At 43.7% G+C, this 27,558-nt stretch overlaps 1 protein-coding gene across 4 annotated transcripts in view; it reads left to right on the forward strand.

The window, feature by feature from the left end:
* Positions 1 to 27,558, forward strand: part of NDUFAF7 (NADH:ubiquinone oxidoreductase complex assembly factor 7) — a 262,505-nt gene that overhangs the window by 126,733 nt on the left and 108,214 nt on the right. For all 4 annotated transcript variants that reach the window (XM_056566974.1, XM_056566973.1, XM_056566976.1 and 1 more), the window contains 2 exons: positions 14,808 to 14,918; positions 15,181 to 15,394. In XM_056566974.1, the coding sequence (XP_056422949.1) occupies positions 14,808 to 14,918; positions 15,181 to 15,394 (325 nt within the window). The remainder of the gene's footprint in view (positions 1 to 14,807; positions 14,919 to 15,180; positions 15,395 to 27,558) is intronic.

A 27,558-nucleotide genomic window follows, 5' to 3' on the forward strand; every position in this document is an offset into this window, starting at 1 on the left:
CCATTTTGGAAACTACACCCCTCACGAAATGTAATAAGGGGTACAGTGAGCATTTACACCCCACAGTTGTCTGACAGTTTTCTGGAACAGTGGTCCATGGAAATGAAAAATCTAATTTTTCATTTGCACAGCCCACTGTTCCAAAGATCTGTCAAACGCCAGTGGGGTGTAAATTTCACTGCACCCCTTAATAAATTATGTGAGGGGTGTAGTTTCCAAAATGGGGTCACGTGTGTGTGTGTGTGGGGGTCCACTGTTCTGGCACCATGGGGGGCTTTGTAAACGCACATGACCTCCCACTTCTATTCCAACAAAAGTTCTCTCACCAAAAAGCTCAATGGCACTCCTTGTATTGTAGCATTGTAGTTCGCCCGCTGAGCACTTAACATCCACATATGGGGTATTTCCATACTCAGAAGAAATGGGGTTACAAATTTTAGGAGGCTTTTTCGCCAATTACCCCTTGTGAAAATGAAAATTTGGGAGTAACACCAGCATTTTAGTGAAAATTATTATATTTTTTTTAATTTTCACATTCATCTTTAGCGGAAAATTTTCAAGCAACTGTGGGGTGTTAAGGCTCACTGTACCCCTTGTTACGTTCCTTGAGGGATGTAGTTTCCAAAATAGTATGCCATGTGTTTTTTTTTTTATTACTGTTCTGGCACCATAGGTGCTTCCTAAATGTGACATGCCCCCCAAAAACCATTTCAGCAAAATTTGCTTTCCAAAAGCCAAAATGTGACTTCTCTTCTGAACATTGTAGTGCGCCCGCAGTGCACTTGACGTCCACACATGGGGTATTTCCATACTCAGAAGAGATGAGGTTACAAATATGGGGGGGGGGCATTTTCTCCTATAACCCCTTGTAAAAATTTAAAATTTGGGGGAAAACCAGCATTTTAGTGAAAAAAAATGTATTCATTTACACATACGACTTTAACGAAAAGTCATCAAACACCTGTGGGGTGTTAAGGCTCACTGGACCCCTTGTTATGTTTCTTGAAATAGTATGCTATGTTGTTTTTTTTTTTATTTGCTATGCCCCCCAAAAACCATTTCAGAAAAACTCACTCTCCAAAATCCCACTGTTGCTCCTTCCATCCACAGAGAACTTGACATCCACATATGAGGTATTTCCTTATTCGAGAGAAATTGGGTTACAAATTTTGGGGGGCTTTTTCCCTTTTTACCCCTTGTAAAATTTCAAAAACTGGGTCTACAAGAACATGCGAGTGTAAAAAATGAAGAAGATTTTGAATTTTCTCCTTCAACTTGCTGCTATTCCTGTGAAACACCTAAAGGGTTAACACACTTTCTGAATGTCATTTTGAATACTTTGGGGGGTGCAGTTTTTATAATGGGGTAATTTATGGGGTATTTCTAATATGAAGACCCCTCAAATACACTTCAAACCTGAACTGGTCCCTGAAAAATTCAGATTTTGGAAATTTTGTGAAAAATTGGAAAATTGCTGCTGGACTTTGAAGCCCTCTGATGTCTTCCAAAAGTAAAAACATGTCCACTTTATGATGCAAATATAAAGTAGACATATTGTATATGTGAATCAATATATAATTTATTTGGAATATCCATTTTCCTTACAGGCAGAAAGTTTCAAAGTTAGAAAAATGCAAAATTTTCTAAATTTTTATGAAATTTGGGGATTTTTCTACAAGAAAGGATGCAAGTAACGCCGAAAATTTACCACTATGTTAAAGTAGAATATGTGACGAAAAAACTATCTCTGAATCAGAATAATTGGTAAAAGTATCCCAGAGTTATTAATGCATAAAGGGATAGTGGTCAGAATTGCAAAAAAAAGGCTCAGTCCATTAGGTGAAAAAGGGCTCAGTCCTTAACCTCTTCAGGACGCAGGGCGTATGGATACGCCCTGCATTCCGAGTCCTTAAGGACGCAGGGCGTATCCATATGCCCGTGGGAATTCCGGTCCCCAACGCTAGCCGGTTGGGGACCGGAGCCGGATGCCTGCTGAAATCATTCAGCAGGCATCCCGGCATATCGCCCAGGGGGGTCATTATGCACGGCGAGGGACTGTCCTGCGACGGAGCAGCAGCAGGAGGTGAGTGACAGCCTCCTGCTGTTGCTTAACAACAGCTCCCAGAATGCAAAAAGGGCATGCTGGGAGCTGTAGTTATGCAACAGCAGGAAGCAGACCACCACAACTCCCAGCATTCCCTTATGGGCATGCTGGGACTTATGGTTTTGCAACAGCTGGAGGTACATTTTATCTATGGAAAAGTGTACCTTCAGCTGTTGTATAACTACAACTCCCAGCTTTCACAGACAGCTAAAGTGCATGCTGGGAGTTGTAGTGGTGCATCTGCTGGTTGTATAACTACAACTCCCAGCATGTCCATTGGCTGTCGGTGACTGCTGAGAGTTGTAGTTTTGCAACAGCTGAAGGCACACTGGTTGTGAAACTCAGAGTTTTTTTTTACCTAACTCAGTGTTTCACAACCGGTGTGCCTCCAGCTGTTGCAAACTACAACTCCCAGCAGTCACCTTACACCATGCACCGTACATGCTGGGAGTTGTAGTTTTGCAACAGCTGGAGGCACACTGGTTTTGAAACACTGAGTAAGGTAAAAAAAAACTCTGAGTTTCACAACCAGTGTTGCAAAACTAAAACTCTCAGCATGTACAGTCTGTCAGCGCATGCTGGGAGTTGTAGTTTTGCAACAGCTGGATGTCCCCCCCCCCCCCCCCCCCCCCCCCATGTGAATGTACCGGGTACACTCACATGGGCGGAGGTTTACAGTAAGTATCCGGCTGCAAATTTTCTGCCGTAGCTCAAACTGCCAGCGAGAAACTACTGTGAACCCCCGCCCGTGTGACTGTACCCTAAAAACACTACACTAACACAAAATAAAATGAAAAGTAAAAAACACTTCTTATACACATACCCCTACACAGCCCCCCTCCCCAATAAAAATGAAAAACGTCTGGTACGCCACGGAGCCTCCAGCTGTTGCAAAACAACTACTCCCAGTATTACCAGACGGCCACTGACTGTCCAGGCATGCTGGGAGTTTTACAACAGCTGGAGGCCCCCTGTTAGGGGAATTCTACACCAGTGATTCCCAATGTCCACCCCTATGCAATCCCTAATTTAGGCCTCAAATGCGCATGGCGCTCTCACTTTGGAGCCCTGTCGTATTTCAAGGCAACAGTTTAGGGTCACATATGGGGTATTGCCGTACTCGGGAGAAATTGTGTTACAAATTTTGGGGGGTATTTTCTGCTTTTACCCTTTTTAAAAATGTAAAATTTTTGGGAAAAATAAGCATTTTAGGTTAAAATTTTTTATTTTTTTACATATGCAAAAGTCGTGAAACGCATGTGGGGTATTAAGGTTCACTTAACCCCTTGTTACGTTCCCCGAGGGGTCTAGTTTCCAAAATAGTATGCCATGTGTTTTTTTTTTTTTTGCTGTTCTAGCACCATAGGGGCTTCCTAAATTCGGCATGCCCCCAGAGCAAAATTTGCTTTCAAAAAGCCAAATGTGACTCCTTCTCTTCTGAGACCTGTAGTGCTCCAGCAGAGCACTTTTCACCCCCCTATGGGGTGTTTTCTGAATCGAGAGAAATTGTGCTTCAAATTTTGGGGGGTATTTTCTGCTTTAACCCTTTGTAAAAATGTAAATTTTTTGGGAAACCAAGCATTTTAGTTTAAATTTTTTTTTTTTTTTACAAATGCAAAAGTCATGAATCACCTGTGGGGTATTAAGGTTCACTTTACCCCTTGTTACGTTTCCCAAGGGGTCTAGTTTCCAAAATGGTATGCCATGTCGTTTTTTTTTTTGCTGTCCTGGCACCATAGGGGCTTTCTAAATGTGGCATGCCCCCAGAGCAAAATTTCCTTCGAAAAAGCCAAATGTGACTCCTTCTCTTCTGAGACCTGTAGTGCGCCAGCAGAGCACTTATTACCCCCATATGGGGTGTTTTCTGAATTGGGAGAAATTGGGCTTCAAATTTTGGGGGGTATTTTCTGCGATTACCCTTTTTAAAAATGTAAAACTTTTGGGAAACCAAGCATTTTAGGTGAATTTTTTTTTTTTTTTTACAAATGCAAAAGTCGTGAATCACCTGTGGGGTATTGAGGTTTACTTTACCCCTTGTTATATTCCCCGAGGGGTCTAGTTTCCAAAATGGTATGCCATGTGGGGTTTTTTGCTGTTCTGGCACCATAGGGGCTTTCTAAAGGTGACATGCCCCCCAAAAACCATTTGTCGCTCCTTCCCTTCTGAGCCCTCTACTGCGCCCGCCGAACAATTAACATAGACATGTGAAGTATGTGCTTACTCGAGAAAAATAGGGTTTCAAATACAAGTAAACATTTTCTCCTTTTTACCCCTTGCAAAAATTCAAAAATTGGGTCTACAAGAACATGCGAGTGTAAAAAATGAAGATTGTGAATTTTCTCCTTCACTTTGCTGCTATTCCTGTTAAACCCCTAAAGGGTTAAAACACTTACTGAATGTCATTTTGAATACTTTGGGGGGTGCAGTTTTTATAATGGGGTAATTTATGGTGTATTTGTAACATGAAGACCCTTCAAATCCACTTCAAACCTGAACTTGTCCCTGAAAAAAAGCGAGTTTCAAAATTTTGTGAAAAATTTGAAAATTGCTTCTGAACTTTGAAGCCCTCTGGTGTCTTCCAAAAGTAAAAACACGTCAATTTTATGATGCAAACATAAAGTAGACATATTGTATATGAGAATTAAAAAAAATTTTTTTTGGAGTATCCATTTTCCTTACAAGCAGAGAGCTTGAAAGTTAGAAAAATGCAAAATTTTCTAATTTTTCATCAAATTTGGGGATTTTTCACCAAGAAAGGATACCAGTTACCACAAAATTTTACCACTATGTTAAAGTAGAATATGTCACGAAAAAACAATCTCGGAATCAGAATGATAACTAAAAGCATTCCAGAGTTATTAATGTTTAAAGTGACAGTGGTCAGATTTGCAATAAATGGTCGAGTCCTTAACCACCCTGGCGGTATGATTCTGTCTGGAAATTTGTACCAAAAGCGGTACAATTTTTTTAACTGAATTTCACATCTCCCTTCGTCCATTTCACATCTCCCCTGTCACATTCCCCCTCCCTTGTCACATCCCCCGAAACATTCTCCCCCCTCCTTGTCACATTCTCCCCCCTCCTTGTCACATTCCCCCCCTTGTCACATTCTCCCCCTTCATGTTACATTCCCCTCCCCCTGTCACATCCCCCCCCCTTGTCACATCCCCCCCTTCATGTCACATTCCCCTCCCCCCTGTCACATCCCCCCCTGTCACATCCCCCCCTGTCACATCCCCCCTGTCACATCCCCCCTGTCACATTCCCCCCCCTGTCACATTCCCCCCCCTGTCACATTCCCCCCCTGTCACATCCCCCCCTGTCACATTCCCCCCCTGTCACATTCCCCCCCCCCCTGTTACATTTCCCCCCTTCATGTCACATTCCCCCCCCCCTTGTCACATCCCCCCCTCATGTCACATTCCCCCCTTTGTCACATTCATCCCACCTTGTCACCTTGTTCTGCAGCAGCATACACTAGGTTTGCCGGGCAGATTTCAAACCTAGTGTATTTGCTGCAGAACAAGTCCTTTCCCCTTCAGCCAATCACAGGCTTTACACCACTGCGGCCTGTGATTGGCAGAAAAGTGAAAGGTCCTAGAAGATGAATAGTGAAGAGAGGACACCCCGGACCGCACGGAGGGGAACGACATCTTCAGGGACCGGGATTAGGTGAGCAAAAGTTTTTTTTATTTTACTACTTCTTTCTTTTACACTTAGCTCAGTGTTTTTCTAACAGGGTGCCTCCAGCTGTTGTGAAACTACTACTCCCAGCATGCCCGGACAGCCTTTGGCTGTTCGGGCATGCTGAGAGTTGTAGTTTTGCAACAGCTGGAGGCCCCCTGGTAGGGAAACACTGACTTTTAGTATTTTTCTTTACCTGCTCTGGCCGGCCCCCGCAACGGGAGCCGACCAGAGCAGATAATCGCATGTTTTCCCGGGGGCTGCATCGCTATATCGCATTGCTTTTGCGATATATCGTGCAGCCCGGCCGGGAACGCTGTAATTCTACCCCGAGCGTGACTCGGGGTTACCGATCCTGGCAGGGAAAATTAACCCCGAGTCACGCTCGGGATTACCGCTCAGGATGTTAAGGTGAAAAAGGGCTCAGTCCTTAAGGTGTTAAAGGGGTACTCCTGTGCTTACACATCTTATCCCCTATCCAAAGGATAGGGGATAAGATGCCTGATCGCGGAAGTCCCGCAGCTGGGGACGCCCGTTATCATGCACCGGCGACCGCAGGGCCGGCGGCGTGTGACATCCCGCCCCCGTGTGACATGTGTAAGCACCGGAGTGCCCCTTTAAGGGGTTAAAGTGTATGTTCTCAAATGCCGGCAGACTAGCATGCAAAACGAGGGAGCTTGAGACCTTAAAGGGGTACTCCGTCCATAATACATCTTAAGATGTCTGATCACGGGGGTCCCGCCACTGTCATTCAGCACTCACCTTTGCGAGCTCTTCGCAGCACTGGAAGCTCTGAGTGTTGCACAAGGAGCTCTTTCACTTCTGAACCCTGCCGTATCTTCCTAGTAATGGTTTAGGGCCGCATTATGGGGTACTCAGTAGACATTGCTTTACAAATTTGGGGGGGCTTTTTCTTCTTTTACCCCTTGTGAAATGAAAATTTTGGGCTACACCAGCATGTTAGTGTTAAAAAAAAGCAACAAAAAAAAAACACTTACATGCTGGTGTAGCCCGATTTTTTTTTTCATTTTCACAAGGGATTAAAGGAGAAAAGCCCCCCAAAATGTATAATAACATTTTTACCTAGTACAAAACTGAGAGAGCACATGTACATTTGAGGCCTCCGGTGGAAAACTTTTTATTTTTATTAATCAACTCATGCCAGAAAGTTAAACAGATTTGTAAATTACTTCTATTAAAAAAATCTCAATCCTTCCGGTACTTATTAGCTGCTTAATACTACAGAGGAAATTATTTTCTTTTTGGAACATAGTGCTCTCTGCTGAATCACGAGCACAGTGCTCTCTGCTGACATCTCTGTTAATTTTAGGAACTGACCAGAGCAGCATATGTTTGCTATGGGGATTTTCTCCTACTCTGAACAGTACTTAAAATGGACAGAGGCGTCAGCAGAGAGCACTATGCTCGTGATTCAGCAGAGAGCACTGTGTTCCAAAAAGTTTTCCATCGGAGTACCCCTTTAACTGGTGATTTGCACTGCAATGGCTGACCCTACAGGTGTTTGACAGGTGTACTCCGACCCTACAGGTGTTTGACCGATTTTTGGAACAATGGGCCTTTAAAATGAAAAAATTAAATTTTTTACACTAACCTGTTGGTGTAGGCCAAATTTTTTTTAAATTTTCACAAGGGATAGAAGGAGAAAAAACTTCTGAAAATGTATAATACAATTTCTCCTGAGTACGGAAATACCTTATATGTGGATGTTAAGTGTTGTGCAGGAGCATGGCATGGCTCAGAAAAGAAGGAGGGCCATTGGACTTTTTGGAGAGTAGATGTCGCTGGAATAGAGGTCAAGGACATCTCAAGGAACGCAAGAAGGTGCAAAGTGAGCATTTGGGATGATTTACAAGTTTTTTGGAACAGTAGGCTGTGAAAATAAAATAAAAAAATAAATTTTTTCTAAAGCCTGTCAAATACAGTGGCGCAGATATACGTATTTCCTGGGCAATAAGAATCCCTATCCATTGTTTGACTCAGCTCAACCTGTAGTGGAATACATATATGATAATATCTCACTGGTGATGTGTGTAATGAATCAAAGAGTCTGTCTCAAAGAGTACCTGTAAAATATGAACATCCTGATATTTTATTGTGTAATACAAGTTGTCAGTTTAGCATCTAAAAGGAATTCATCCTTTTGATCAAAGAACCATGAGACGGAATAGCTGGCACGTGTTGTACAGTTGGGAACAATGAACCCAACTATATGGGTGTGAATACACAAGTGTATACAGGTGGGGTAGTTTACACTGTTGTGTCACTCTTAAATGTGACACCTTTTTACAGACAACAGGCAATTAGGCGCCTGGGAGCTGTATTGATTCCTGTCCGTAAGAGGATCCATAGAAATAGGATTTGATAGGTTACCCACATTTAGGAAAATTATGCGGATGCCTGGCCCGTGATGGAAGATGGAGGCATTTTTCTATTTCTTGGGCATTAATGTGTCACCTTCCCACAGCAGGTAAAAAAAACTGCTCACCTTTGTGGGTTAGGGTGCACTTGCACAGGGGACAAGATCTAATTTTGGATGCCAGACGCCATCTCCTACCAGACCCCATGGGATAGACTCTCTTGCCAGATGCCACGAGGGCTCATGTCACAGTGATCCACAAAGAGGGGAAAGATGCCTCTCTCTGTGCCAGCTATCACCCCATTTCAGTCCTCAACGTGGACCTCAAACTGACAAAATTTTTGCTGTTAAGTTGGCGGGTCTTTTGGGAGGTGTTATTCACTTGGACCCAGATGGTTTTATGCCCGGCAGGAAAGCACAAGAAACTGAAGGCCATTAGCCTCATCCATCAGACTAAATGCTTCTGCCTATCCACCATGCTGTTATTTACTGATGCAGAAAAGGCATTTCATTGGACCTTCATGGAGGAGGCCCTTCAGTTTCAGGCATTCACTCATTGTTCCTGAATTGGATCCTGTGTATTCTTCTCCCTTGGCCAGGTGAATTGCATTCGACTTCCCCATACGTAATGGCACACGACAGGGGTGCCCACTGTCCCCTTTGATCTTTACCCTTACATTGGAACCGCTGCCAGACCGGGACAATCAGGGATGTGGACATTACGGGCATTTCAGTTCGGGGGACCATGCATAAGGTGGCGGCTTATGCAGATGATCTACTCTTCCTCCCCACCAACCCTCATGTTTCGCTCCTCTTGTTTCTTCAGAAATTTGAGCGGTTCTTACGCCTCTTCAACTTTAAGATCAATCTTTTGAAGTCTGAAGCGTCAAAAGTCATCCTTTCCATTTCACTGGTCAACTACCTCATTGAAGCATATGGGTGTCCGACTCTTGGCCAACTTGTCCCAGTTTTTCAAGTTGAACTTCCCCACTCTCCCCTTGCTTTCCAAACCTAAAACCAATTGTGCGACCCGGTAGCATTGAACATTCACCTGGTTCAGCAGACGTGTGATTTTAAAAATGACGATCCTCCCACAATTTCTGTACCTCTTCCAGTACTGATTCCCCAGAAATTTTTTCGGTCTCTAGTGTCCCTGCAAAACTATTTCTTTATTTTTATTTTTTTAATGATGGGAAGCCAGTCAAAAGAGAGCTAGCCTGTGTTGCCCAAAGTCTAAGGGTTTTGGGCTGCCTGATCTCAAGCTTTGCTATTTCTCTGCCATTCTTACTAGAGTGGTCAATTGGTGTCGTCAAGCTGCACTGAAACCATTGGTGGGCATCGAGCAGTCCTTCACCCCCTACTCTCTTTCTGGCCTTCCATGGTGCTCCCCGTCTAGGGTTCCTGCCCTAAATACACATCCAACTATAGGTCCTACCCTGACTGCATATTCAAATCCGCTAATACAGCCACACGTAATCCCAACCTGTTTTCTTATGGCCCTGGCTCTGTGTAACCCAGCTTTCACCCAGAGTGGGGAGGACCCTGTGTTCCATGCCTGGATTTGATCCGGGCGGTTCAGGGTGTCCTCGTTCCGCTCTTCTTTTGTCTGGTATTGATACATCAAGTTCTATTGTGTGTGGGAGGGGTGACCAGTTATCTCGAGAGCTAAAATGGACATATAACCTATAGTATGTGACGTCACGCCCGCCCCCTCGCCCCTTATTGTTCCGAGCAATGTGTGTGCGGGCTTCTATGTTCAGGGCCGCTCCTCGCGACGTCACGCCCGCCCCCTCAACGAAAGGCTATGGTAAGGGGCGTGATGGCCATCGCGCCCCCTTCCCATAGACTTTTGTTGAGGGGGCGGGCATGACGTCACGAGGGGGCGGGCATGACATCACGAGGGGGCGGGCATGACATCACGAGGGGCGGCCCTGAACACGGAAGCCCGCACACACATCATTCGGATCGCAGCATTCACGTGAAATGCGACTCACATCACTAGGACGTGGAGTCGCAGAATATGAATATGCTAACTAAGGGGACGGCTGATTGAGAAGACGGAAAGAAGCAGGGGAGGCCAGCTGGCAGGGTCCCGCCTCCTGCGCGTGACTCCCTGAATTCAGAAGGGGAACTTCGCCAGGAACCACAGCGCCGATTATAGTAAGTGACCCCTCTTTGGATTCCTGGTCACCCACACTATAACCCAGTGTATTGAGTTTAGGTTGGGTGATCAAGGTGATAGTTTTTCTTTAAGAATACGCATTAATAATCATCGGTCTAACATCAGTAATGGATACACACTACATAGTGTCTCCCGTTACTTTCTTACCCATCATAATAAAGTTCCAATGGTTATGAAAGTCACTCCATTAGAGAGAATTATGAATCAGAATTTTAATATGCTCTGCAACAAAGAAATGTATTGGATTTTTAGGCTTAATACTTTATTGCCTCAGGGTTTAAATGAGATTTTAGAACAGGCGTATTGATATTTAATTGATAATTATTTTTAATTGTGTGGATATTTTATGTTTATTAGAGCTCATATTTAGACACACAGGGTGGATTGTGGTACTGAGTATTATAATCCTTATACTATAGGGTATATGCCCATTTTAGATTAATAGCATATATACAATATTTAAAACTGATTATAACAATGTATTTTAGATTAGTCTTTATTTCTGTAATGCCTGCTGTAACATTCTTCCGGTTCCGGACATCCGATTATTGGTGTGTTCCACTATAGACAGGAAATCGCATCATTTGGAACGCAGAGTGTGTCATGTGATCGGACTCCGACCGGAAGTTTGTCAGACATTGCGAGATGCCAGCCGGGACGTTTGTACAGCAGTGGGATGTCCAGTAAGAGATCTGATATCCATGTGTATAAATATTTCCCATGTTTTATTTGTTAAATAAGCCTGATGGAGAAGGCACAAGCCAATTTGTTCCTCAGAAACGCGTCGCTAATAAATATCTCTTAGTAATTCCTCTTGAATTTTCCTCTCCAAAGTAATTCACATCTCCTCTGCCCATTGACATTAATGTTATTTCTGCTGGCCTGTTCACACTGCGGAAATTCTGCTAGCAGAATTCCGATGCTGAATTCCGTTCTGCTTGAAGAAAGAACATGTTCATTCTTCAAGCGGAATCCGCTAGCAGAAATCAATTGAAGTCAATGGTAAAAAAAATTCCGCGCAATTTGTGCGGAAATGGCTGAAAAACCCTTCACTTCTTTCACCCCCATGTCCGTGCGCAATTCCGCGCAAATTGCCTGAATTTCGCGCGAAAAAAAAAATTCTGTGAATTACTCTCCATTTACTCCGTGTGAACGCACCCTTATACCCCACTGATTGAAGTGAATTCTTGTGCATTGTGGAGGACGAGCATCTAGGCCCTGGTGTCAATGATATACGCCTGCTTGGAGGGGGGAATGTAAAGCGGAGCTTACATCCCCCCCCCCCCACTGTGGAGTAAGTCATATGAAACTACTGGTTACCTTTTCACAATAAATATCCTTCTATTCCTCCTAAGCGCTGGTATATGTATTTTCTTCTGTAATGTGCATTGTGAAGAAAAGATATTGTGGAGAGTGCTAGAAGAGAGTCTGAGTGTGTAAATGTCCAGATGTTTAACCCCTTAAGGACACATGACGTACTGGAACGTCATGTGTCCACTCCCGATCTATAACGCGGGGCCACGGCGTGGCCCCGCGTCATAGCGGTTCGGGCCCGGCCTCTAACAACGGCCGGGACCCGTGGCTAATAGCGCGCGGCATTGATCGCTGTGCCGCGCGCTATTAACCCTTTAGACGCGGCGTTCAAAGTTGAACGCCGCGTCTAAAGTGAAACCGAAAGCATGCCGGCTAGCTCAGTGGGCTGTTCGGGATAGCCGCGGTGAAATCGCGGCATCCCGAACAGCTGACAGGACAGCGGGAGGGCCCCTACCTGCCTCCTCGCTGTCCGATCGCCGAATGACAGCTCAGTGCCTGAGATCCAGGCATGAGCAGTCATGCGGCAGAATCATCGATCACTGGTTTCTTATGAGAAACCAGTGATCAATGTAAAATATCAGTGTGTGCAGTGTTATAGGTCCCTATGGGACCTATAACACTGCAAAAAAAAAGTGCAAAAAAAAAGTGAATAAACATCATTTAACCCCTTCCCTATTAAAAGTTTGAATCACCCCCCTTTTCCCATAAAAGAAAAAACACAGTGTAAATAAAAATAAAAATAAACATAAATGGTATCGCCGCGTGCGGAAATGTCCGAATTATAAAAATATATCGTTAATTAAACCGCACGGTCAATGGCGTGCGCGCAAAAAAATTCCAAAGTCCAAAATAGTGCATTTTTGGTCACTTTTTATATCATGAAAAAATGAATAAAAAGCGATCAATAAGTCCTATCAATGCAAAAATGGTACCGTTAAAAACTTCAGATCACGGCGCAAAAAATGAGCCCTCATACCGCCCCATACACGGAAAAATAAAAAAGTTATAGGGGTCAGAAGATGACAATTTTAAACGTATTAATTTTCCTGCATGTAGTTATGATTTTTTCCAGAAGTCCGACAAAATCAAACCTATATAAGTAGGGTATCATTTTAATCGTATGGACCTACAGAATACATATCAGGTGTCATTTTTACCGAAAAATGTACTACGTAGAAACGGAAGCCCCCAAAAGTTACAAAACAGTGTTTTGTTTTAAATTTTGTCGCACAATGATTTTTTTTCCCGCTTCACCATAGATTTTTGGGCAAAATGACTGACGTCATTACAAAGTAGAATTGGTGGTGCAAAAATAAGCCATCATATGGATTTTTAGGTGTAAATTTGAAAGAGTTATGATTTTTTAAAGGCAAGGAGCAAAAAACGAAAATGCAAAAACGGAAAAACCTCCGGTCCTTAAGGGGTTAAAGCATTACTGTCACTCCTTTACAGAGCTGTGTTGCGGGAGCTTGCATAACTCTGCATCCAATCAAAGCCTGCAGCTGTATTTTGCCCTCCTTTCTGTTTCCCCGAAAGTCTGGGCGGGCACCCTGACCCTGCTTCTGATCCTGCTTCTGATCCCTGTAACACTTTTATTGTTCTGTATATAGGGCTGTATGAGAGCTCTGTAATTTAAATTGGTTACTTTTTGATAGCTTTTTTTATAATTATTTTTTGCTATATGAAGTTACCAAAAACACAATTCAGGACTTTGAGATATATATATATATATATCAATCAATCAATTTTTTTTAACGTTTATGCAACTCACTGTGCAGATCTATTAACAGTCTGTCTAAAACGTTTAAACATTTCCACAAGCGGTAATACCACATATGTTTTTTTATTTTTGGTTTACACTATTTTATTTGCAAAGTGAATAATTGGGGTTGGGGGTTGGGGATTCAAACTTTTATTAGGAAAGAGGCTTATTCACATTTATTTATTTTAGCCACCATAGAGGATTATTACATGTTATCCTTCAATTGCATACAGTGAACAATGTTGTGCCATAGTGTTATCAGCAATCATACGTGAGTAAGCCTGGTAAGAGACCCTCTGCTGGTCAGCGGTGATATTACTTAAGGTTTGAGGTTATAGCCAAGTCTCATAAGACAGCCAAAGATAACTCTCCACCATGGCCCAAGAGCTAAGGATGTCAGGGGACAAGATTGTAGATATACAAAATGATGGAAAGGGCTATAAGCCCATCTGTAATCAGCTTAGTGAGAAGTTTACAACACTTAGTGCAGTTATTTGCAAATCGGAGGCTCTGTGCAAAGTTTTAGCTTCAGACATGAGAACAGTAAGAAATCAGCCCAGAAGACACAGAAGGATCTTGTCAATGATCTTATGGCAGCTGGGACCATAGTCACCAAGAAAACAATTACTAACACACTAGGCTGTGAAGGAATGAAATCCTGCAGCACCTGAAAGGTCCGCCTGCTCAAGCACATGCATAGGCCTGTCTGACATTTGCCAATAAACAGCTGAATTATGTGCTTTCCATATTTGGTCTGATTTATGATTTATACAGAGGCAAAACCTTTTTGTCATGTGTCTTTACGCCTCTCTTGATGTGTCTCATGACTTTATTAACCCTTTAAGGACAATGTTGTGTTTTGTTTTTTTTTGTACTTTTTTTTTTTTTTATCCTCCCCTTCTAAAAACCGTAGAGAATAATCAAAAACTGTGCAGAGGAAAAATTGTACAGTTGCCCATGGCAACCAATCAGAGTGCTTCTTTTATTTTTAATGAGACCTGTGAAAAATTAAATAAGAAATCTGATTGGATGCTCTTGGAGGTTTTATTTTACTACTTATAAAAAATTATAACTTTTTTATTTTTTTACGAAAATGAGTATGCTTCTGACCCCTCTACTTTTTTTTTTTTTTATACGAGGTTGCGTGAAGGCTAATTTTTGTGCCGTGATCTTCAGTTTTTATCGGTACCATTTGTGTTGTATCCTGATAATAGGCCATTATTGTATAAGGCTGAAAATCCCTATAATTTATGTACGCTCCACAGATACTAACACTTATTTGGTTCCATTAGAGACTTGCCAGCAGCAGTTTTCTCTGGTACATATTTTATTACTCCTCATGATATATGTATTATTCATTAACTTTTTTATGTCTTCTACATAGCTAATTGGAGTTTGGTGTATTAGTGAATGGATATCTGGTGGAAAATCTAAATCTCTCAACATAGTTGAACTAGGTCCTGGAAAAGGAAGTCTAATGGATGACATTTTGAGAGTAAGTGTAGTTAAATCTAGTATATCAAATGTTGTGTATTTGTAACTTGGAGTAAATGAATGTTCCATATGCAGCATGATCACTGAAAGATACAGTGGGCAGTTTCCATGTTATATTTATTGCTTTATTATTTGTTTTGATGAAACAAAATGTATGATTAAGCTATTATCCATTCCCTTATTTTTTTGTGATATGTATGAGAAATACATTTTTGTGTGTAATGTTTTCTTTATGGTTGATGAAATTCATGATTTCCTTTTAGGTCTTCAGCCAGTTTAAGCCTCTACTGAGTTCTTGTCAAATCTCTATTCACTTAGTAGAAGTAAGCCCCAAACTAAGTGAAATTCAAGCAATTAGGCTAACAGGAAACAGTATTGAAACAAAATATGATGGAAATGCTTTAGCCTATATGAAAGGTATGACAAAATCGGGACTTCAAATTTCCTGGTACCATGATGTTCAAGATGTACCAGCAGGTAATTGTTTACTGTTCTTATTTCCAAAGTGTGAGTTTATGGGCATTAATGTTTTTAAAAGCTGCTTTTCACTAAATCGGACATATTTCTGTGGCAGTCTAGGTGAAATGTGTGTTGACAGAAGCCCTGTAGGTTGTAGGTGAATGATTAGGGTTGTAGTCCTCACAGTTGTCAGTCTAATGCACAGTGGTCAGAGTGACTGGGATCTTCCCATCATACCTCCCACACTACATGGTCTGGAGGGATTGATTATTTCCGATTGGTTGCCAGGCTATGCTGAGTCTGGAACAGGTTTTCCAATTTTCCAAATTTGTGTTGTTCTCTATCCTTCTATCCTTCGCCAACCAGGTCTCTAGATATTGGCAACTGTTTATCATACTGTTCCTTTCCAGTCAGTAACAACTAGTGCATTTCCCAGCTGCAGGGTGCACTAACTTTAGACACTGCAAAATTATGCTATCTGAGTGCTTAGCCAGACCTTAAAGGGGTACTGCAGCCAGAATTAACTTATCCCCTATCACCAGGATAGGGAATAAGTAGCTGATCACGGGGGGGGGGGGGGGTCCGACTACTGGCATCCCCCGTGATCTCCTGAACAGGACCCTGTCCTGCTCAGTCAGGAATGCTTGTTGTCTACCTCTAGACTGCACACACTCGGTTTATTTCAGTGGAGCACTTGCCGTCTACAGGTAGAAAACACGAGCTCCTGACTGAACGGGACAGGGTCCTATCCAGGGCATCGCGGGCGGCCCCAGCTGCATTACCCCTTTAAGGCTATGTTTACATGTCAGAATTTCCGTACCAGATTCTGCATTGAAATCTGTCACCGAGATTCCGCTGTAGCAGAGTCGAGTGGAATTTGACAGATTTCCTCTGCTCTGTGCACACGGCAGAATTCCCGTGCCAGAGGTTTCTGGCATAGAAATTCAATTTTCTGTTCTCCGTGCGGACGTTCCATAGTGTGAACATGTTCTAAGAGTCCAGAGTGGTGAGGTCCTTCTCTACATTTCCTCACAGGCTTCTCCACTAAGTCCTTATAGACCAGTGCTTCCCAAAGACTGTGCTTCCAGCTGTTGCAAAGCTACAACTTCCAGCCTAAAAGAGCAAAAGGTGAGAGACTATCCGATGGCGCCTTCCTGAATGATTCCAAATTGCCGTGAGTTTAAACAAGGCAATTTTATTAGAAATAGTGCTCTTTCTTTTTATAATTGTTCTACAACTTCCAGCCTGGAATACTGGGAGTTAAAGTTTTGCAGCATCTGAAGGCATGCTCGATGGAAGACACTGCTATAGACAGGCACTTCCTAGCTCATCACTCCACACTCTCCTGCATGAACCCTAAATAACTTTCTTCCTGAAACGTGCATTGTTAATCTGTAATATTTATATTTGTTTTATTTATATGAAGTGAGGCCATTTGGTACACTGGGGCATTTCTTTACCGCACAGTGTACTAATACAGCCACTTTGCTGCCCCAATGCAGTGGCTATGGTTTATGGCAAAGGGGCATCTCGGTAATTAAAGGATATCTGTCAGTAGTATCACACGCACTAAACCTGTTACACAGGCTTGTAGTGTGGGTGATGCTGATTGAAACGGTACTCATATTGTGTAGATTCGCCCAGCCGTTCTGCCACAAATTGTGTTTTTCTATATATATATATTCTAATGAAGGCCTTGGAGCATGGTCGTAACTCCAATCCGAGCTCCAGCTCATCAATATTCAAGAACCCCCTCCCTGCTCCTTCGGCCGCATTATAGTACTGCGCATGCGCCGCTTACTGTGTCCTCCCAAGCGGCATTTCCCCTCGGCTTCCCAGCTGCGGACATCGTTGCACAGTAAGTGGCGCATGCGCAGTACTGTAACACGGCCGCAGGAGCAGGGAGGGGGTTTATGAATATTGATGAGTCGGGCGCAGCGGGCGGCTGGCGAAGATGACGTCAAGGTGCCCGAAGTATCATAGCTCCACCCATGCCCCAATGCCCTCATTAGCATATATAGAAAAACGCAATTTGTCGTAGAACAGCTCGGTGAATATACACAATGGGGGGAATTTATCATTGTATTATCGCAAAATCTGATAAAATTTTTCATGGCCATGTCTACGGTTAAGTTTACCATAGAGCACTTTCTACTGTAGAATCGAATTTATTAACTGCGTTTTTTTTTTAACACAAAAAAATGCGCAAAAGCACTTTTCTTGCGCAAATATACACCATCTCGGAGGACACGTACCGAAGTGTCTATTTTGGGACAGTAAGGACTGCTACTCCCATCATGGACAGACTCTGCCCATGATGGGAGTTGTAGTCCAGGGACTGAGGTGCAGATCACAGCAGGTCATTCTGCAGAGACCCGCCGCGATCCGCATTTATTAACTTAAAAAGCTGGCGGCACATGCGGCTCCACTGCGCTGCCCACGGCTCCTGTATACACTGTCATAATTCATAATCCCCGCCACCGGGATACAGGAGCTCTGATTGGTCAATAGCTATTAACCAATCAGAGCTCCCCTCTCCCGGCAGGGATTATGAATTATAAGAACTGTATATAGGAGCTGGCGGGCAGTGCAGTGTAGCCGCATGTACCGCTGGCTTGTATAGTTAATAAATGCGGATCGCAGCAGGTCTCTGGAGAATGATCTGCTGCGATCTGCCCCTCTGCCCTTGGACTACTACTCCTATCATGAGTCTGTCCCATGATGGGAGTAGTTGTAGTACCGCAGCGCTGAGGGATGGCACTTGCACAAACTCTGCCCATGATGGGAGTTGTAGTCCAGGGGCTGAGGTGCAGATTGCACCGGGCGGGTCATACTGCAGAGACCCGCTGCGATCCACATGTAAGTTAACAAGCCGGGCGGTACATGCGTCTACATCGTGCTGCCCGTGGCTTCTATATACACTGTCATAATTCATAATCCCCATCGGGAGACGGGAGCTCTGATTGGTCAATAGGTATTTTCCAATCAGAGCGCCCGTGTTCAGGCGGCGGGGATTATGAATTATGACAACTGTATATAGAAGCCGTGGGTAGCGCGATGTAGACGCATGTACCGCTTAATAAATGTGGATCGCAGCAGATCATTCTCTGGAGATCCGCATTTATTAACTATACAAAGCGGCAGTACATGCGTCTACATTGCGGCTTCTATATACAGCTGTCATAATTCATAATCGCCGCCGCCGGGAGAGGGGAGCTCTGATTGGTCAATAGCTGTTCTCCAATCAGAGCTCCCGTGTTCCGGCGACGGCGATTATGAATTATGACAGTGTATATAGAAGCAATGTAGACGCATGCACCGCCGCCTTTTATACTAATGTATAAAATCAGCTAGCGCTAACCCCCAATTATTACCCCGGTACCCACCGCCAGAGGGGTGCCGGGAAGAGCTGGTACCAACAGGCCCGGAGCGTCAAAAATGGCGCTCCTGGGCCTAGGCGGTAACAGGCTGGCGTTATTTAGGCTGGGGAGGGCCAGTAACAATGGTCCTCGCCCACCCTGATAACGTCAGGCTGTTGCTGCTTGGTTGGTATCTGGCTGATACTGAAAATAGGGGGAACCCAATTTTTTATTTATTTTTTTATAAATAATAAAAAAAAAGTGTGTGGTTCCCTCATTTTTTCAGTATCAGCCAGATACCAACCAAGCAGCAACATTTTTTCTGGCGTTTTTTGCTGATGGACAAAAAACCTCAATGGAATCCGACCTCAAAGCAATAGAACAAAATCCCTACGTCCACTTTTCCTGTGAGGTAGAGAAGGAGTGTACGGTAGAGCGAGGGGGGGCGTTTCTATATTTGCACAAAATTTATCAAAGGAGTGCAAAACCGAAGTAAATTCTGAGCAAGAGTGTACAATAAACAAGCAGTGTAAAGGGGTAGAACTGTGTCTACAATAGACACATAATGATAAATTCCCCCCAATGTGAGTACCGTTTTAATCCGCATCACCCGCACTACAAGCCTGTGTAACGGGTTAAGTGCGGTTGACACTACTGATAGATTTCGTTTAAGGAAGTGTTGCTAAATGAGCGGGAGCACGACCATATCTATGCACTGAGGGATAAAGTGGCACCCCAGTGCACCCAATTCCTACCAATCAAACATTTATAGCGTGACTATACTGGCCAGATTTACTATTTCCATCTTAACAGTTTAGGGTCAGCTTTTAAATGGAGTAAGAAAAAACAATACGGGGTGCGCCCCTAGTGAGGACCGTTATGGAAGTAAAATAGCATTAAAATTTTTTGGGTCCTTACCCCTAGGTGTTGCGCTCAGGGCACAACACCTACAGTAGCGTCTTGAGAGAAAGATGCGGGTTTGCTGCCACGAGGAACTCCCGGGGGCGTCGTCAGTCAATCTGGTAGGGAAATTATATGAGCATGTGGAAAGTAGTTCCTCTGAATGAAGGCGCTTCTCCCAGTGTATGTGTAATTAATATTTTATATTGCAACGCAATTTGATCCCGAACTGGGATCTTGATCAGACATCCAGTACATTGGACATGAACAACTTATATACATGACATGATGACCTCTTCCGGATCACCAGAAAAAAGCTGTATGCAAAATTGCAGGTAAACGTGCAGGTAGCAAGAGATGCCAATTGCAATGGAATAATAAAAGCAAAAGAAGAATAAAAAAAAATGCTCTTTAAAATAATCAATGTAGCAAGACTGCCAATAAAAACCTAAAAATGTGAAAGACAAACATATATAAAAAACTGTATGGATTGATGAAACAGCTGATTGCTGGACTGCAAAACCAGTTCAAAATTCCACCAGTAGGTGGCAGTGGTGCATAGGAGTTCATATTAAGTGGTGCATGCAGAAGGGGAAAAGCAAATACAAAATCACTGAATCGGTGTATAGTGTGCCGGGTTTTGGAATATAACCAGCAAGGGTATGAAGTTGGATCCAGCCGTGGACATATATACTGAGCAGTGAGAACACAGATGGTGAGTAATGTTTACAATTATGTAGAAGTGATGTGATAATAGAATGAAAATACCACAAAAAGAAATTCTGAAAAAATAGTTGATATAATATTATGGATTATATTAGATCAAAATACAAAATGTGGATGTGCGACCATGTCTGTTTCCTCCACTTGAATTCACACTGTGTTTTCTATCCCCTGCTTTTTTCTTTTTTTCTTGATCTGTACTCTGCCCCACCCCCTCAGCCCAACCTTGTATAAAGTACAGGCCTGGACTGGCCTAGCCGCTTTGAAATGTTTCTGCACATTTTTTTTCCCCTTCAGCGTCCGCCAGGGCCGGATCATTGGCGCTCATGCCCCGGTTACATCTGTGCGGCCACTGGCCCCGAAATAGCTCATGCAGGGAGGTCACTGACGTTCCGTTCCTGCACTCATAATAACAGAGCGGAGCGGTGAGTAGGACACGCGCATGGTAGGTAAGTGACCAGCTGGCAGCGGCACATCTTCTTCAGTATTCCGACCACCGCTCCGGGGTCACGATCATAGGCTATGGGCCATATCAGTAGATCGTGACCCCGGAGCGGTGGTCGGAATACTGAAGTGGGACAGTAAACAGGCATACAGCCTCCAGCCATAGACTGTATATGGCTGAAGGCTGTATGTCTTTGGGGGGAACATACTGCACCTAATGTGGGGGAGCTATACTGCACCTAATGTGGGGGAGCTATACTGCACCTAATGTGGGGGAGCTATACTGCACCTAATGTGAGGGAGCTATACTGCCCCTAATGTGGGGGACTATATACTGCCCCTAATGTGGGGGACTATATACTGCCCCTAATGTGGGGGACTATATACTGCCCCTAATGTGGGGCACTATGTACTGCACCTAATGTGGGGGACTATGTACTGCACCTAATGTGGGGGACTATGTACTGGGACTATGTACTGCACCTAATGTGGGGGACTATGTACTGCACCTAATGTGGGGGACTATGTACTGCACCTAATGTGGGGGACTATATACTACACCTAATGTGGGGGAACTATACTGCACCTAATGTGGGGGAACTATACTGCACCTAATGTGGGGGAACTATACTGCACCTAATGTGGGGGACTATATACTGTACCTAATGTGGAGAACTATACTGCACCTAATGTGGGGGACTAAATACTGCACCTAATGTGGGGGACTAAATACTGCACCTAATGTGGGGGAACTATATACTGCACCTAATGTGGGGTAACTATATACTGCACCTAATGTGGGGGACTATATACTGCACCTAATGTGGGGGACTATATACTGCACCTAATGTGGTGGACTATGTACTGCACCTAATGTGGGGGACTATGTACTGCACCTAATGTGGGGGACTATATACTAAACCTAATGTGGAGAACTATACTGCACCCAAAGGGGGGGGGGAACTATACTGCACCTAATGTGGGGGACTATATACTGTACCTAATGTGGAGAACTATACTGCACCTAATGTGGGGGAACTCTACTGCACCTAATGTGGGGGAACTCTACTGAGCTTAATGTGGGGGAACTATACTGTGTCTAATCTGGGGAACTATACTGCACATAATGTGGGGAACTATATGGCAACTAATGTGGGGGAACTATATGGCACCTAATGTGGGGGAACTATACTACACCTAATGTGGGGGAACTATACTGCACCTAATTTGGAGAACTATACTGCACATAATGTGGGGAACTATATGGCACCTAATGGGGGGGAGCTATACTGCACCTATTGTGGGGAACTATACTGCACCTAATATGGGGGAACTATACTGCACCTAATGTGGGGGAGCTATACTGCACCTAATGTGGGGGAGCTATACTGCACCTAATGTGGGGGAGCTATACTGCACCTAATGTGGGGGAGCTATACTGCACCTAATGTGGGGGAGCTATACTGCACCTAATGTGGGGGAGCTATCCTGCTCCTAATGTGGGGAAGCTATACACTGCACCTAATGTGGGGGACTATATACTGCAGATAATGTGGGGGACTATATGCTGCACCTAATGTGGGGGACTATATACTGCACCTAATGTGGGGGACTATATACTGCACCTAATGTGGGGGACTATATACTGCACCTAATGTGGGGGACTATATACTGCACCTAATGTGGGGGACTATATACTGCACCTAATGTGGGGGACTATATACTGCACCTAATGTGGGGGGCTATATACTGCACCTAATGTGGTGGGCTATATACTGCACCTAATGTGGTGGACTATATACTGCACCTAATGTGGGGGACTATATACTGCACCTAATGTGGTGGACTATATACTGCACCTAATGTGGTGGACTATATACTGCACCTAATGTGGTGGACTATATACTGCACCTAATGTGGTGGACTATATACTGCACCTAATGTGGTGGACTATATACTGCACCTAATGTGGGGGACTATATACTGCACCTAATGTGGGGGACTATATACTGCACCTAATGTGGGGAACTATATACTGCACCTAATGTGGGGGACTATATACTGCACCTAATGTGGGGGACTATATACTGCCCCTAATGTGGGGGACTATATACTGCCCCTAATGTGGGGGACTATATACTGCCCCTAATGTGGGGAACTATACTGCTTCTAATGTGGGGGACTATATACTGCACCTAATGTGGTGGACTATATACTCCACCTAATGTGGTGGACTATATACTCCACCTAATGTGGTGGACTATATACTCCACCTAATGTGGAGGACTATATACTGCACCTAATGTGGGGGACTATATACTGCACCTAATGTGGGGAACTATACTGCTTCTAATGTGGGGGACTATATACTGCACCTAATGTGGTGGACTATATACTCCACATAATGTGGTGGACTATATACTCCACCTAATGTGGGGGACTATATACTCCACCTAATGTGGGGGACTATATACTCCACCTAATGTGGGGGACTATATACTCCACCTAATGTGGGGGACTATATACTCCACCTAATGTGGGGGACTATACTATACTATACTGAACTATACTGTGACATATATGTAGATGTGTGTGTGTAAATACATATATATATATATATATATCCATGTAAAGTAATACGCCTGCGCACACGGTGGCTGATGGCTGGCACAATGTGTTGTGGGGCTGGTATGCAATAATTTCCAGGGCTGGTTTTTATCCCCAGTCCGGCCCTGATAAAGTAGCAGGTCTCTACACAGGGCCCTTTCATTTCTGGCAGCCTCCCAGTCTTAATGGGAGCACTTGGTAAATGAGCTTTTACACCTTGTTCACACTGGTGTGGTTCGGTGCCTTGTCCATTGCTGCCGTGGCACCGTGTCTGTGAGGAGGTGCAGCCCAAGGACTGGTTTGAGTGGCATTGGGGCAAGTGGGTAGTTCCCCCTGTGGGCACTGGTGTTGCGGTGGTGGTGGTCACTGCCCAGTGCTACGCCATTTGATGCTAGGGATGTTTGGGACCCACTCTAAATAGGTGGCCTTGACGTGGCGAGTGGGCTTGTACTTATTTCAGTATCTGCCAGATACTAACCAAGCAGCAACAGCCTGACGCCAGCCTGTTACCGCCTAGGCCCAGGAGCGCCATTTTTGGTACCTGTTGGTACCGGCTGTTCCCGGCACCCCTGTGGCGATGGGTACCCGGGTAATAATTGGGGGTTAGCGCTAGCTGATTTTGGGGCTAACGCTAAGCCCTGGCTTAGTAATGGATTCCGTCTATAAGACAGCTTCTACTACTAACCCTGAAAATTCAATTATAAAAAACAAGACACATTGAAAAAAAAATTTAATTAAAAAAAAATACTCCCCCACAGTCCTCATTAACCATTTTATTAAAAATTTTTTTTAAATAAATGGTCATCGTCGCAGTCCACCGAATCTGACGTAGTCCTCCGCATTCACGTATCTGAAATGAGAAGAAAAGAAAAACAAGAAATATGGGTTAGTAAATTTTTTTAGCTCTCCCCTGGGAAGAGCGCACATAATGCAGCGTGTTCCTAAACAGGGAGCCTCCAATTATTGCTAAACTACAACTCCCATCATGGGGGCTGTAGTTAAGCAACAGCTGGAGTGTCCCTGTTTGGGAACACACTGCCAGAAAGGCTCTATTCCCATTATGCAAAACGCATAATGTGAACAGAAATCTGTCCCTCTGCCTTAGGACTACTACTCCTATCATGGGACAGAGCCTGTCCCATGATGGGAGTAGTTGTAGTACCGCAGCGCTGCTGAGGGATGGCACTTGCACATCCCCTTGCTGCAGGACTTTTAGGACTACTACTCCCATCATGGATAGTCCAGGGGCTGAGGTGCAGGTTAACAAGCCGGCAGTACATGCGGCTACACTGCGCTGCCGCAGGCTTCTATATACACTGTAATAATTCATAATCCCTGCTGCCGGGAGAGGGGAGCACTCATAGGTCAATAGCTATCCACCAATCAGAGCTCCTGTGTTCCGGTGGCGGGGATTATGAATTTTGACAGTGTATATAGGAGACATCGAGGAGCGCGATGTAGACGCATGTAAGGCCGGTAATTTAGTTAATAAATGCGGATCGCAACAGATCTCCAGAAAATGATCTTATGCGATCCACATTTAAGTTAAAAAGCTGGCGGTACATGCAGCTACACTGCGCTCCTGTGCGCCTATATACACTGACACAATTCATAATCCCCGCCGGAACACAGGAGCTCTGATTGGTGGATAGCTATTGACCAATCAGAGCTCCCCTCTCATGGAGGCGGGGATTATAAATTATGAGCCGTGTATATAGAAGCTGGCGGGCAGTGCATTGTAGACGCATGTACCGCCAGCTTGTTATCTTAATAAATGCGGATCGCAGCGGGTCTCTGCAGAATGACCCGGTGCGATCTGCACCTCAGCCCCTGGACTATAACTCCCATCATGGGCAGAGTATGTCCATGATGGGAGTAGTAGTCCTAAAAGTTCCGCAGCCGGGGGATGTGCAAGTGCCATCCTTCAGCAGCGCTGCAGTACTACAACTACTCCCATCATGGGGCAGACTCTGTCCCATGATTGGAGTAGTAGTCCAAGGGCAGAGGGGCAGATCTCTGCAGATCACTCTCCTGTGATCTGCATTTATTAACTATACAAGTCGTGGCACATGCGTCTACACTGCCCTGCCGCTGGCTCCTATATACAGCTCTTATAATTCATAATCCCCGCTGGGAGACGGGAGCCCTGATTGGTGTATAGCTATTGCCGTGTTCCGGCAGCGGGGATTATGAATTATGACAGTGTATACAAGAGCCGGCGGCAGCGCAGTGAAGCCGCATGTACCGCCGGCTTGTATAGTTAATAAATGCAGATCGCAGCAGATCTCTGGATAATGACCTGCTGCGATCTGCACCTCAACCCCTGGACTATAACTCACATCATGGGCAGAGTTTGTCCATGATGGGAGTTGCAGTCCTTACTGTGTGAAAATAGACACTTTGGTACGTGTCCTCCGAGGTGGTGTATATTTGCAAAAAAATAGACGCAGTTAGTAAATTGATGTCTACGGGAAAAATGGCTCTATGGTACACCCGAAGGGTGACATCGTTAGAAAAAGTTCCACCAAAAGAAACGCAGAAAAAGAATGCAGAAAATATAATTGCTCAAGATTTTGCGTGAGAAAATACACTTAAAAATGCACTATATAGATTGATGAATCCCCCCCAAATAGTATAAGTGAGAAGGTGTATACTAGTATATTAGACTTGTTGTGTTCTCGCAATAGAATTCTATAGAAGAGGGTGAAAATATAAACTGTAAGGGTAATAAACTATATATTCCACTACAGGATAACTTCTGAGAGCTCATACGGAACCAGGGTTCCCATACGGTATATCCAATATACCTCCTTGCGTTTAACCCCTTGGGGACGGAGCCCATTATAACCCTAAGGACGGGAGCATTTTTTGTAAATCTGACCTCTATCACTTTAAGCATTAATAACTCTGGGATGGTTTTACTTATAAATTTGATTCCGAGAGTTTTTTCGTGACATATTCTACTTTATGTTAGAGGTAAATTTACGTCGATACTTGCATCATTTCTTGGTGAAAAATTCAAAAATGTCAGAAAAAATTTGAAAATGTAGCATTTTTCTAACTTTTAATCACTCTGCATGTCAAATAAATTACATATTTATTCACATATACAATATGTCTACTTTAGGTTTGCATCATAAAGCTGAAATGTTTTTACTTTTTGAAGACATCAGAGGGCTTCAAAGTATGGCAGCAATTTTCCAATTTTTTCCGAAAATTTCAAAATCAGAATTTTTCAGGGACCAGTTAAGTTTAAAAGTGAATTTGAGGGTCTTTATTTTGGAAATCCCTTATAATGGACCCCATTATGAAAACTGCACCCCTCAAAGTACCGTATTCAAAATGACATTCAAAATGTTATTTTTAACCCTTTATGTGTTTCACAGGAATAACAGTAAAATGGAGGAGAAAAATCAAAATCTCAATTTTTTACACTAAAATGTTATTGTAGCCCCATTTTTTTTTCATTTTTACAAGGGGTAAAAGGTAAAAAGGCCCCCCAAAACTTGTAATTCATTTTCTCTCGAGTAAGGAAATACCTCATATGTGGATGTAAAGTGCTCTGTGGGTGCACTAGAGGATGGCATTTTGGAGAGTGAATTTTGCTGAAATGGTTTTTGGGGGGGCATGTCACATTTAGAAAAGCCCCTATGGTGCCAGAACAGCAAAAAAAATAAATACCACATGGCATACAATTTTGGAAACTACACCCCTCAAGGAATGTAACAAGGGGTACAGTGAGCCTTAACACCCCACAGGTGATTGACGAACTTTTGTTAAATTTGGACATAAAAATGAAAATTTAGATTTTTAACACTAAAATGCTGGTGTTAACCCAAACTTTTCATTTTCACAAGGTGTAATAGGAGAAATGCCCTCCAAAATTTGTAACCCTATTTCTCTCGAGTAAGGAATTACCTCATATGTGGATGTAAAGTGCTGTGTGGGTGTACTAGAGGGCTCAGAAGGAAAGGAGCGACATTGGGATTTTGGAGAGCGAATTTTGCTGAAATGTTTTTTGGGGGGCATGTCACATAAGCCCCCATAATGCCAGAACAGTAAAAAAAAAAAAAAAATCCACATGGCATACTATTTTGGAAACTACACCCCCTCAAGGACGGTAACAAGGGGTAAAGTGATCCTTAACAC

This window comes from Hyla sarda, chromosome 3 (assembly GCF_029499605.1).
Source record: "Hyla sarda isolate aHylSar1 chromosome 3, aHylSar1.hap1, whole genome shotgun sequence".
In the NCBI taxonomy this organism is placed as follows: Eukaryota; Metazoa; Chordata; class Amphibia; order Anura; family Hylidae; genus Hyla; species Hyla sarda.